General features: G+C 36.5%; 1 protein-coding gene across 2 annotated transcripts in view; it reads right to left on the bottom strand.

Moving 5' to 3' along the window:
- Plpp1 (phospholipid phosphatase 1) overlaps positions 1–13319 on the bottom strand; it is a 77214-nt gene that overhangs the window by 22245 nt on the left and 41650 nt on the right. Inside the window, exon 2 of one of the 2 annotated variants that reach the window (XM_008840389.3) lies at positions 3509–3660. The exons of the other annotated variant lie outside the window; for it this stretch is intronic. Coding sequence (XP_008838611.1) covers positions 3509–3660 — 152 coding nt within the window. The remainder of the gene's footprint in view (positions 1–3508; positions 3661–13319) is intronic. 2 annotated transcript variants of the gene reach the window in all.

Raw genomic sequence — 13319 nt, 5'->3', positions numbered from 1 at the left:
ACCAATAGGGTGAGAAATTCAAAGAACAAACATTTGCTGATTAAATAATACAATAGGATACATTCTGTGCACCTGACATCTAGACAAACACTTGAGGAAGAGTAGGCTTGCTAATTTGTGGGTGGGAGGGAGGTGGAGAGACTTAACAAAGTTTCACTTGAGATAGCCACTTGCTTCTCTGCTTCATCTTAAACTTACATAAACAGGGTTTAAAAAAAATTTTTTAATGTGTATGACTGTTTTGGTGACATGTTTATAAGTGTACCCGTATCATGCAATGCCCATGGAGGTCAGAAGGCAGCATTGGGTTCCCTGGAACTGGAGTTAAAGATGGTTGTTAGCTGCCATGTGGGTGCTAGGAACTGAACCTAGGTCCTCTGTAAGAGAAGCCAGTGCTTTTAACTGCTGAGTCATCTCTCTAGCCCCCATAAACAATTTTACAAAGCATTCAAACATTTGCAATTAGGGAAGCTTAACTGTCTTCGTGGTTAGCCTCAGCACAGGTGAAATGAATGGCTGCTTTTGGGCAAAATTTCAAGAATCTGATGCCAGAAATTCTTTCCTCATCTGGCTCAAATGCTCCTAGAATTCCATATCAGAATGTTATGACTTTGACAACTAGACTATGAGCTCTGTAAAGCAGGGACCATTTCTCACCTGGTGAGTAGAAAGCTAGTATATACACAGGAGCCTAAAACAAATAGGTGGTCAATACATTCTAATTGAAGTACCTACCTGGAGTAAAAGCCAAACCACCTGAAACACATCTTTAAGGCCCACAAAAATATAGTCCTCATGTGAATGAATTCATCATTTCTGAGAACAGGCCTCAGGAGAGGGAAACTGTACTTCTAGGGCCATCCCACCTTTGCTGTTTTGCTTAGGGGTATCCTTAACAACTTTCAGTGGCCCTGTTTTAAAGTATAGCCTCCTTGAGTCGTTAAGGGGGTCCCAGTAATTCCCAATAGATTAACAGCTAGAACAGATTTTTCTAACATATTATTATGAAATTGATCTTTGATAGCAGAAAATATACCAAGTATATTAACCAACCACAATTTTGGCAGTGGAAGCTTCCACATCTCAGCTGTCAGCTGTTTTCAAGCACTCAACAATTTCATCAGAAACAGGTGCTAAGGTTTCCTAGTCATGCTCATCTCTGGTTACAGCCACCCAAATCCTGTTCCTGCCATTTATGGAAGAAAGCCAGTTTTCTGATTTTCAGAGCACTGGGCAGATTTCCAGCTGATCTGCAGAAGTATATGCTGAAATTTACACTGGGATATTAGAAAGACTCTAAAGCTAGCAAGTTTTACTTCACTGTTTATTTTTATTTTATATGTAAGAGTGTTTTGCCTGCATGTATGTACGTGCAATAACCACGGGGGTCAGAAGAGGGTGTCAGATCCCCTGCAACTGGAGTAATTGTTAGCCACCATGTGGGTGCTAAGAACTGACCCCTGGTCCTCTGCAGCCAGTGCTCTTAACCACTGAGCCATCTCTTCAGTTCCATCTCATTTTTAAAAATTGATGTAAACACTCTCCTCTTTAAAGGAAACTGTTGAAAGAAAAGTTCTAAATCAACTTTTCTAAATTAAAGGTAGAGATGTGTCTGTCCATTTTATCTTCACAAGACAATCATTCTTAAATTCATTTTAATACTTTATCCTGCTCTTTGATACATTTATTCCTATTCTTAATCTTCAGCCAAGTCTAAACCTAGGACAACTGTGGCCTAATTATTCCTAGAACTGAAAATAGTGCTCATGTTCATTTTCTTAGACAGCAAGGCTATGATAAAATATTAAAGAGAATGTTTAGGGGAATAAAGCAGAATCCTTATAAAGATAAAAGGTAACTAAACAGCCTAAATGGCTGTTTAGGCCTAAGGCTCATCGTGTGCTCTCACCAGCTCCCTATGTCCCCTGCAAACAGGGTATGTCCTTACACTGTCTTTATAGCTTTCTTTCATTCAGGGCCAGAAAGCCCGTAAGAGTCCAAAATCACTGGTACATTTCTACATCTTCCTTTCCCTCTCAAACAGCTCTTCCTGCTTCCATTCCTTTATTCATCTGATTCTTTTTCAAAAGCCAAAAGTGTATCTTTGGATTAAACAGATTTATATTAACTCCATTTGCTGTAACTTCTCACTGGGATTTGACCTCAACTGAGCATTTCCTCTTTATTGAATTTTTCCCTTGTTTTCTAAAATGCTACCTCACTTGTGGTTCTCCATCACTCACAGAGTTATGGATGTCATGTCAAAGGCTTGATAGTAAATCTGAATCAATGACTATTTTTAATGAGTTACTTTCTAATAAATAAAAATGAACATATACAAATCTAATCAAAGATTGCCTAAAACAAAGTGAGTTAATGAATAAATGGGAACGATTTTACATTAGTACATGAAACTGCTGCCCAGACAAAGTTTGTCCTTGCTGACACTGATACAAGAACAAGAACTGATAGGAAAATACTACTTTAAAAAAAACTTTGTTTGATAATTATTTGTTTATTTATGGGGCAGTGTGTGTGTGTGTGTGTGTGTGTGTGTGTGTGTGTGTATGCTTGTGAAGGTCAAAACACAACTGGTGAGGGGTCAGTTCTTTCCTTCTACCACATGGGTCTCAAAGATCAAGCTTAAGTCTTCCTTGGAAGCACCCACATTGGAACTGCTGAGCCATCTTGCCAGTTCAGGAAACAGTACCTTTGCAGTACCTTAAATCATGTGTTCTTTTAGGAAATCCGGACTCACATTGATTGTGAAGGCTACACAAGTTACACAACCCTTGCAGCACCCAGCAAAGGCCCCCAGTTCTACTGTACACTCCACTTTGTAATGGAGTCAACTGTGTCACTTGTGCAACCTTTTCATTGACAGACAATTGAAAGAAAGATAAATTTCCAGCTTTTTTTATTTGAATACATGAATCTTGTCTGACATCAGCTACTAGTTGCAACTACGAGGACTCTTTTTAAAATATTTACTTTTTTTTTTTTTTTTTTTGGTCTTTTTGAGACAGGGTCTCCCTGTAGCCCCAACTGTTCTGGAACTCACTATGTAGACCAGGCTGGCCTTGAACTCACAGATATCTGCCTGCCTCTGCCTCCCAAGTGCTGGGATCAAAGGCATGCACCACCACACCCCGGCAAAATATTTACATTTTAAGTTAACAATCTTTTAAAAATGTCTAATTGTTTGTTTGGATTGTTATTGTTTGGTGTGTGTGTTTTTAACAAATATTTTTTTAATTCTTTGAGAATTCCATACAATATATTTTGTTAATATTCATCCTCCACTACTTCCCCTAACTTCTCCCAGATCCACTGCCCTATTTTGTGTATGTTTGTTAATGAGACAGGGTCTCATTAAGTAGTCTAGGCCTTCCATTACAGCTAAAAAAAAAAAATTGCAGAGGTTTATATATTTAATCATTAACAAACGAACACAAAATTACGTTCAGTGCTCAAAAGTTATAAACTTGGAAAAGTGGATTTAACTTACAACGATAATACTGAATGGAATGATTATTCCACCTAATAACGCATAAGGTATGGTGTCTTCTTTGTAAGGGTACTTGATGGATTCATCATTACAGAATACTCCTCGTTGGAAGGGGGTATGCCTTGAAGTAAGAATTGCAAAAGGCAATCCAGCTAGCAAAAGGGAATAAATGAAAATATCATTAAAAATTATCAAAACTGACAAATGGCAACAACCATCCCAGAGACTATGTTTAAAAATGCATTCGCCATAAAAGTAAGGAAGAGCACATGTAAAGAGGAAATGCAGAATGCATGCAGCGGAAGTTAGGAGAACTGCAGTATAGGGTTAAACATGTTTTTTTCTATAGGAAAAAAATCTTCAAAGTCGTCTGTTAGCTAATTTAACATAGAGCATCTTCCTCCCTTTGTTTCTGCGCAAACACATTAGACAAATTTGGGGAAAGTCTCTTTTCATACTCCTGTTGTCATTTAATCAACCACATTTTCATCACTGCCTTAATCCATTTGTCATGGACTTTGTTTCAAAAAGGAAAATATTTAACATTCCCTGTTTTATCTTTACATCACTACAACACTTGGACAGGCCATGCTAAGTTATGAGAGTATATAAATGAAGCTTTATTCACTCGCTTCCATGTCATCCAGAGAAGGTTTAGAGCTGTTGTGGAAAGAACCCTGAACTTAAACCCACTTTCTTAAGATGCCTAAACAAACAAAAAAACCTCTAGCACAGAAGTGCTTTATCATAATAACACTTTCTGTGAATATCAGGCTTTACACTCATCTCTTAAACTGCCTAATGTTTGCCTAAATGTAAACTTAAAGTCAGTTCTGTCATGAAATTTGGCCTACTTATTAATATTGCAACATACTGCTTTGAAAAAGAGATGCAGTCTAGCAGAAACCCTCAACATGTCTGCTTCAAGGCTGTCCAAGTATAAAAGACTCTCTCCACTTAGGTGGTCCCTGCTCTGTGCAGTACACCTTCTCTCTAGCCTAGCCTATTCACTGCAGGTTTAAGTGCTACCTCCATGTGACACCAAGACTTGATGATCACTCAAAGTCTTCATTAGTTTACTACAGCGCTAAAGGCTGAGTGACAGCCAAGTTTCCACTGCTTTGCCTGAGTGCATTTATCACAGTATCAAATTTGTCCAAGTGTCAAAAAAGAGCCGATGAAATATTCTTTTATTGCTAGCTCTTCTATTATCTTCCATTTTCATTTAGACAATGAATACATGAACCAAAGTATATTTATATAAACCAATTTGTCAGTAATAGCTATCATCTCCAAAAATCTTTAAAATGTTATGATTCCCAAAGCCTTATTTCTAATAAATGCTATACTTAAAAACATTACTAGTGCTGACTTTGCTAGCTGACCCATATACTCCATGCCTCTCCTATCTGAATTCACTCTCCTAATTCACCAATATGCTTGTATTCAGAGGAATGGAGTGAAAAGTCCAAACCTTCAATACATCTACCATGGCTGTAGCACAACTTCAAGGGATTTACACAAACATTTTGCACTGATCAACATACAATGTGAAGCTAAATATGCAGAGCTGAACTTTCAGTAAGAATATTATTGTTACTAAATGGGCATGTTCAATTTGTATTTACAAAAAACTATTTCTTCGAGGCTGGAGAGATGGCTCAGTAGTTAAGAGCACTGGCTGCTCTTGCAAAGGATCCAGGTTCAATTCCCAGCACCCACAGGGCAGCTAACAACCATCTGTAAATGCAGTTCCAGGGTATCTGATGCGCTCTTCTGACCTCCATGGGCATTGCAGGACACGGGTGCACTTACATACATGCAGGCAATACACTCATAAACACAAATTTTTAAAAATCATAAAATATTTTTAGAAAGAACTATTTCTTCTATAGTTCATTTTTTATTGTGAGAGATCTATACAAAATACTGGAAACTACTACCTACATAGTATGCTTCTGAATTGGTTGCATTTCTCAATAAGCATCATTTCTTTCTACAAGGAGATAGTACAGAAATTAAACATTTATCATTAGTGTACAAAACTCTAGGTTTTGTGTCTGTAGTCTAAGGGAAAAATTCATATTATGAGCCTCAAATACACTGAAAAAATTAATATGTATATCCATTAATATTAAGGGTTTTTCCCCTTTGGCCACAGAAATCATGTTAGAAATTACTCTTAAATTTACAGGAGATGGGGCTAGAAAGAAAGTACAAAGTGTCAAGGAAAGGAAAACAGATTTGGGGATATAAGAGATTTCTGTAGCTATAAAAGGGAAAGATAAACACACAAAATGAACATGAAGTAAAAACAGGCAATAGTAACAGTGATATTAAGGGATGATCAAAGATAGACTCACACTGGTAGGCTTGAGTGAAGTGATTTATGTCAGGTCTGGATGGAGGAACATCACTAACACAAGTCAGAAGGAAAGAGCATGTCAGAAAATGGAGATCAAGCCACAGTGTTCAATGGGTTTTTAATCGCCAGTCTTTATAAAGGAGGTTTTAGTAAGAAAGGGTAGAAACCAGACTATACGTTTCATTTGTAAAGCATAAATCTACCACAAATGTATCCTACCAAGAATTTCAGATAAGAGATTGCATCATAGGTCTCAGAAATACTTTTAAGTTGGTAACAAGCAGTATTTGTCATCACACAAACCTATGAGATGCACTACCCAATGCCATTTCATTTCCAATATTTATCTAAACCTCCATATAGACCAAGCACAAGTTAGCTGTTCACTCACCTACTTAAGGTTCAAAAAATAAATGAGCTAGTTCAGATTCTTGTCTGGAAACTTTTAGAAATATAACAAGACTGAATCCCTCCCAAGCTGGCAAACAGCATTGGCCCACATAACAAAGAGGCCAAGAACAAGTGACTAGCCTGACCCTTTGAAAAACAAAATGGGAAAGGCAGCTTTGGCTCCCCATTGCCGAAAGGCCTCACTGATTTGACTATTTGGGGCGCTGAGTACTTTGTATTAATTTCAACAAAGCATAATTTTACTTATGCTAATGAGAAAAGGTTTCTACTCCTTAAAATATTCCTAATCATTCCTCCAATGGTCAGAGCACAGTTGTTTTTAGGTTTTGGTTACACTATATAGAACATTTCTAATTAAAATATTTCTTTGCATTTCTCATTATTTTCTTAGAATACATTTTCATGTAAAATTAAAGGATATAAACATTAACATTTTTGACAAATTTCTCCAAAAAGGTAATGGTACAGTACTAATTTATTCTACTAGACACAATTCACAAAAGGGTGGGAAATGGAAACAATTTAAGAAGACACTTGATGCTACCTTTGACATGTACAATATCCAAGGCAAGAATGAAAGGATTGTTTCTTTTTGTCAACTCAAATCAAACATCCTTTTTCTTTTACCTGAAAGATTGTATCTCTAAAAGAAAAAAAAAATCTCTCATTATTTCTCAAATGACTACATGTTCCAATGTTTCTCTTAACACTTCAGCTAGGGAAAAATCAATTTAACTTCCCTGCTTTTTTTTTTTTTTTTTTTTTTTTTTTTTTGAGACAGGGTCTCCCTATAGCCCCAGCTGGCCTGGTACTCACTACGTAGACCAATCTGGCTTCAATCTCATGGAGCTTCATCTGCCTCTGCCTACCAAGTGCTGGGACTAAAAGAGTGTACCATGCCTGACTTTTTTTTTTAGGTGTAGTGTGTGTGCCTACTTGTTCGTATGTACACCATGAGTGTGCAGGTGCACACGGAGGCCAGAAGAGGTCATCAGATCCCCTGGAACTGGAGTTAATAGCCAGTTATAAGCCAGCCACCCAATGTGGGTGATAAGAAAGAACCGACCCAGGTCTTCTGGAAGAGCAGCAAATATTCTTAACTTCTGAGTCATCTCTCTAGCCTGTCCTCCCTCTTTTTAAACAACTTTGAAGTATGAATTATATACCAAAATATCAATCTACTCTGAATTTACCACAATGATCACTATAATATAATCATAGAACATTTTTATTGCCCTAAAAACTTCCTTGTGCCTCCTTCAGTACATCCTCCTACCACCAACCTAAAGCAACCACTTTCTGTCTCTACACAGATTTGTCTTTTCTGGGTACTTCATATAAATGCAACCATACAACATGTGGTATTTTCTATATAGCTCATATTACTTGATATAATGTCCTTGAAGTTAATCATGACATTCATTTTTCTTTTTATTGCTACAGTATTCAGAGTACATTTGGTTTATCCAGTCACCTGTTAATAGACATCTGGGCTGTTTCCAGTTTGGAGCTATTATAACTAATGCTACGTTGAACATTCACACACAAGTCTTTGTGTGGATATATTTTCATTTCTAATGGGTAGATACCTAAAAGTGAAATTACTAGGTCACATGGCAAGCTTATGTTTAGCTTTTTAAAAAGCTGCCAAACTACTTTCCAAAGAAGCTGTAGCATTTTACATTCCCACATCCTGCTTTTTAATATATCCAATGGCCAGTCACAACCCATTTAAAACTCAAGTTCTCTCAATAATAAACCCAGACTCATTCACGAAAAGTTTAATTTTCTGCTTCTACCAGTGAATATTTACAATGGTTCAAAAGAATGTATGATACAGTTCACAGCTTCTACAAACTACAGACCACAAAAACACTTCTCCATCCTTTAGCAGAGATAGGAAAAGACAGCTAAGAACATGGTCACACCACAGTTTCTTTAACTTCCTCTTGCAGGACTACTCAGGATCTTGGAGCCGTAAGAGAAATACTTGCAAATTCTTTTAATTAGAAAGATTAACAACAGGGAGTCTAGCAAAACTGAGAAACTATAGTTATAAGCGCTCTTAATTGTGAGAGACTCTTCTAATATTAGTGAGCACTATGCCAATACCTCCAACAAAGTTTTATGGTTATCAAAACAATCTACGGAATGTAGAATCTACACTGTGGCATGGATATTGTGTTCCCTTTTTTATATATCTGGCTGTAAGGATGTAAAATATATCAGGTGACAAAGTGACTTGCAACTCCACAGGCCACACTAGCAAATTATTAAAAGGACACACTGCCTCAGGGCTAACTGCAACAGGTACTAATACCAAAGGTCTTGAGATTTGTTGAAGTTTGGGGGGACCACCTCAATATTCCAAAAAATGAAATGACTCTATTGGCAGACCAAAAGATTCCAAAGATGAATGAAACAAAGATGATGTCCATTTTCAATATATTTCAGCAGTCACAGTCTTCTTTTACTGTCTGAATGAAAGGGGACAGGTATAGATGAAGATTAGAGGCCCAAAGAACTCGGAGGTAAGGCTACACTATAGAATACTGTATCAATTGTTATTTTTGCCACCTGATCATAACCCTGGGCTAAACAGACATGTGATAGATGAATGTATTTATTCCACCTTCTTTATCAGGCCATTTGAAAATCTACCTTTGTTTATTTACCAATGGTGAAAATTCCAAATAGGAATGAGTTGGTTTTGAAAATACAAGTTGTGGCCAGTGGTATAACTCACAGGTAAAGTGTGTTTATGCACAAGCATTGAGGAAAAAAACTGTTGCCCAGAAAGGTAGTATCTGAAAGATAGCCATGCTTAGAAAGACATGAAATGAATATACCAATGCTTTGCTTCTTTTCTTTCTGTTTATCACTGTGATGGCTGCTTGAGAATTTGTCCAGTTACTCTGCCCAGTTCATATATATGAACTAAAGTGAACTGGGCCACATAGAGAATAATGAGAAAACACCTTCAAAAACAGTAAGTCAGAAACAAAAATAATCAATGAGCTACTCTAAAAAGCAAGAACAGAGGCATTTAGGTAATCTAAGTACTCAAAAGGCTGAAACAGGAAGACAGAGATCCAGGACAGCCTGCACAACATGGTGAGATACTGTCTCAAAAGAGAAGGAAGGAAGGAAGGGAGGGAGGAAGGGAGGAAGGGAGGGAGGGAGGGAGGGAGGGAGGGACAGGGAGAAAGAAAGAGAACAATACTATAATACTGTAAGTGATATATACCTGAAAGACTAGCGCACTACATGAATATATTTCCTTTCCTATAAGCAATCCAGAGCCATTACCTTATACATAATATATTACTTTCATGTGACTTGAAAAGTTTATCTTCATTAATATTAACTAGAAGCAAGATTTTTTTCTTTATTGTTCCAAAGAGAGGCAATTTTTAACACATTTTCCAGAAATAACTTGAAGTAGGCTACATAAAAACATATATACACAATGAAGCTTAAGGGGGGGGGATATGAATAAGAAATTAAAGACCAAAGGATTGAGGAAATATTTTTAACTGAAAAATAACTATTTTTAGACCTACAGTGCAAATTATAACTACTCTAAGATGAAGATAAGAACACTTTCCTATATGTAAACTGTTTCACTAAATCTTAAAGACATTTGAAGTAGTTTAATACTAAATTCATTTACATTTAAATTCAATATGCAGACCAAAAGACAAGGAACTCCACCATGTCTTAGCCATTCCAAGTATTTGAATGTTTTTTGTCAACATTAAGGTATATTTCATTATGAAAGTTAATAACACAACTAGAGGAAGTGACATCTTGATGTCCTGAGGAAACCATCTTTAAAAAAGAAGCAATCATTCAATTTAGCTCAACAATTAACTGAGCTCCTGCTCCATACAGGCACAAGTTAGAGGTAATGGGAAGACATGGAGCTGAGCTGATAGTGACCAACTCCTGGATTTAATCAGAAAATAGAGTCAACAGGATTTGCTACTGGACTGATCGGATAGGAATATATGAAAGGGAAGTCAAGAATGGCTGCCAGCTGTTCCAGCTGAGCAAGTAGAAGTTGAAATCTGCATTAACTGAAAAGGGCAAGCCTGGAAATGGAACAGTACACAAGGGATACATCTGGCTTGAGTTGCCTAGTAATAGGTAGCATGTAAGATCTGCAATGTCGAGGCTGAAGATAAAAATTTGACAGACATAGTAAAGGCATGAAACAAGATGAGGTCACTGAAAGAGCAAGTACAGAGGAGAAATGAGGATCCACTGAGTCCCAAAGCACTCCAAATGTAAAGGTCAAGGAGAAGGGGACCCTCACAGAGAATGCAAAAAGACTGGGAAACTGGAATTCAACTCAGGAAAATGTAAAAAAATCCAAGGAATATATCCCAAATCCTGGAACTAATAGCGAGTGTAGTAAGATCATGAAGTATTAAGTCAATGCAAAAATCAATCCTTCCTCTATGTACTAGTAACAAACAATTAGAGACCAAAATTAAAAGCACCACACCATCTATATTGAAACATTTAGATACAAACCTAAGAAAATCTACAAACTATCTGTACACTGAAAACTATAAAACACTGATGAATACCCAAAACCTAAGAAAATATAAAGATATACCATTTTCATGGAATGGAAGACTTAATAGGATAATGGTGTCAGTTCTCTTCAGAATGTTCTATAGGTTTAAATGCAGTATTTATCAAAAGTCCAGTAGCATATTTGGTAGACATAAACAACTATACACATTTTAAAACTTACAAGGAAAGGCAAGAGGAATTAGAACAGCCAAAAAAACAACTTTGAAAATGAAAATAAAACTAGAGGAGCCATTCTCTGAATGTTTTAGAGAAATATAATGGCATAACTTTTAACCACTCATTATAAATTAGTTATTTTTTAATATTTTATTTATTTCTTTATCTGTATGAGTGTTTGCTTGAATGTATGTAAGGTACACCCATGTCACGCAATGCCCATGGAAGTTAGAAGAGCTTTGTCGGGTCCCCTGGAAATGAAGTTATGGATGGTTGTTAACTGTCATGTGGATGTTGGGACTACTCTTTAAGAGCAATCAGTGCTCTTAATTGCTGAGCCACCTCTCCAACCCCTCACTGAGCTATTTTTACCCCCAAACATACAACCAGAGTACAAACTGGTATGGTCTAGTACAAGACTAGATACAAATAGCAATGAGGTAGAGACAGATTCCAGAAATAGACCCACAAATACAGTCAGTTAATTATTTTACATAGGTTAAAAATTAAAAAGTGGTAAAACAGAGAAAGGAGAGTCAATACTGTTGGAAAAATAAGGCATCAATTAAGGATAGGGGAGGACACAGAGAAATAGAGGAGGCAATGAAGTCCAGAGGTGGAGCATACAGGTTCAGTTACCAGCACCCATATGGCAGCTAACAACCATCCATAACTCCAGTTCCAGGGGATCCAATGCCCTCTTCTGACCTCTGTGGGCATGGCACAACACAGGTACACTTACATACATGAAGGCAATACACTCATACACATAAAATAAATATAATAAATAAAATATTTTTAAAGAAGTTATCATTAAAAGAAACTAGGTAGAGCACATGGAAACGGGATTATTTTGTAACTTCTATATGACTCTAAAATTATTTAAAAATAAAACTTTTTTAGATGTCTTTAAAATGCTGCTGAACAGCTCAAGAAAGATGAGAATAAACAGGCTTATTAATGTGGAAATTGCTGTGAGTAACAAGAACTATTTCCATGAAAGTGGTACTTAAAATTCAGTTCACAGGTGGGTTTGAATTGTTAAAAATGGCAACTAGGGAGTGACCATGGGAGAGGATCTGCTGAGAGTCACACAGAAGTCAGGATAACTGAAGTAGAAAAGTTAAAGGAACTGAAAATATATTATTAAATCAGAGTGTAGGAGAGCAATCCCAAGATGACCACCTAACTATATTAAGTACAACAGGCAACCAAGCATTCTTCCAGAGTTGTTTTAAAGTTTAAATAAAAGCTCATTAAAGTTCCAAAAGGGTAGTAAAGACAGACTAGGAGAAAATATCAGGGAAAGAAATATAAGCAAAGCTCTTCATTTCCACATAGACGCTGAATTAAGGGCAGTGCCACTGTCCAAAGCCCAATATCCAAGTAGTTTCCTATAACAGGAAATAAATTAGTTAATAATTAGGTTCCCTTTAAAAATATTTTATTATTTTTATTTTATGTGTATGTGTGTATTGCCTGCATGTAGGTAAGTGCACCTGTGTCGTGCAATGCCCACAGAGGACAGAAGAGGCTGTTGGATCCCCTGGAATTGGAGTTACAGACAGCTGTTATCTGCCGTGTGGGTGCTGGGATTCAAACCCGGGTCTTCTGCGAGAATAACCAGTGTTCTTAACCACTGAGCTATCTCTCCAGCCCCCAACAACTAAGTTCTTAAGAACAAAGACAGGACCATGGAGATAGCTCAGTGATAATAGTGCTCCTCATGCAATGGTAACCAATCTTGCTGTCATTCCAAATATAAAAACTTAAAGATAATTAACAAAAATATTGAGTTTTTAAAAATTCTTTGTTTCTTTTTTAATTATTTATTTAATAACCACATACTTAGAACAAGCATTTCTTTACAACAGCATTGACATATTCAATAATAATTTCCAGAGCTGAGATGCATCTCTTTCAAAATTGGCTGTAAATTTTTAGGTTTACAGTTGAATTAATACAGTTATACAACATTGTACTCAGTATAAACCCTATAAGACATAAAATTAAGTGAGGTTTTAACCTTTAAAAAAGATCTCCATTTCATTATTAAAATATAGTTTCATACAGAAAAATTCATTTTTAACGCAATTAACAGTAAGATGTTTTCACATGCATTTCAAATCTCTATATATCTGATTATTACTAATTACATTCAGTTAATTTCTGAGATCCTTGGCACCTGTCCTAGTTTGTTCTTCATTGCTGTGACAAAACACTCTGACCAGTACCAACTTGGGGAGGAAAGGGTTTATTTGTCTTACATCTCCC

This window comes from Nannospalax galili, unplaced genomic scaffold (assembly GCF_000622305.1).
Source record: "Nannospalax galili isolate Female #2095 unplaced genomic scaffold, S.galili_v1.0 scaffold339, whole genome shotgun sequence".
Lineage (NCBI taxonomy): Eukaryota > Metazoa > Chordata > Mammalia > Rodentia > Spalacidae > Nannospalax > Nannospalax galili.
The sequence above is the reverse complement of the archived record's forward strand: the minus strand, read 5'-3'. Positions and strand labels throughout refer to the sequence as shown.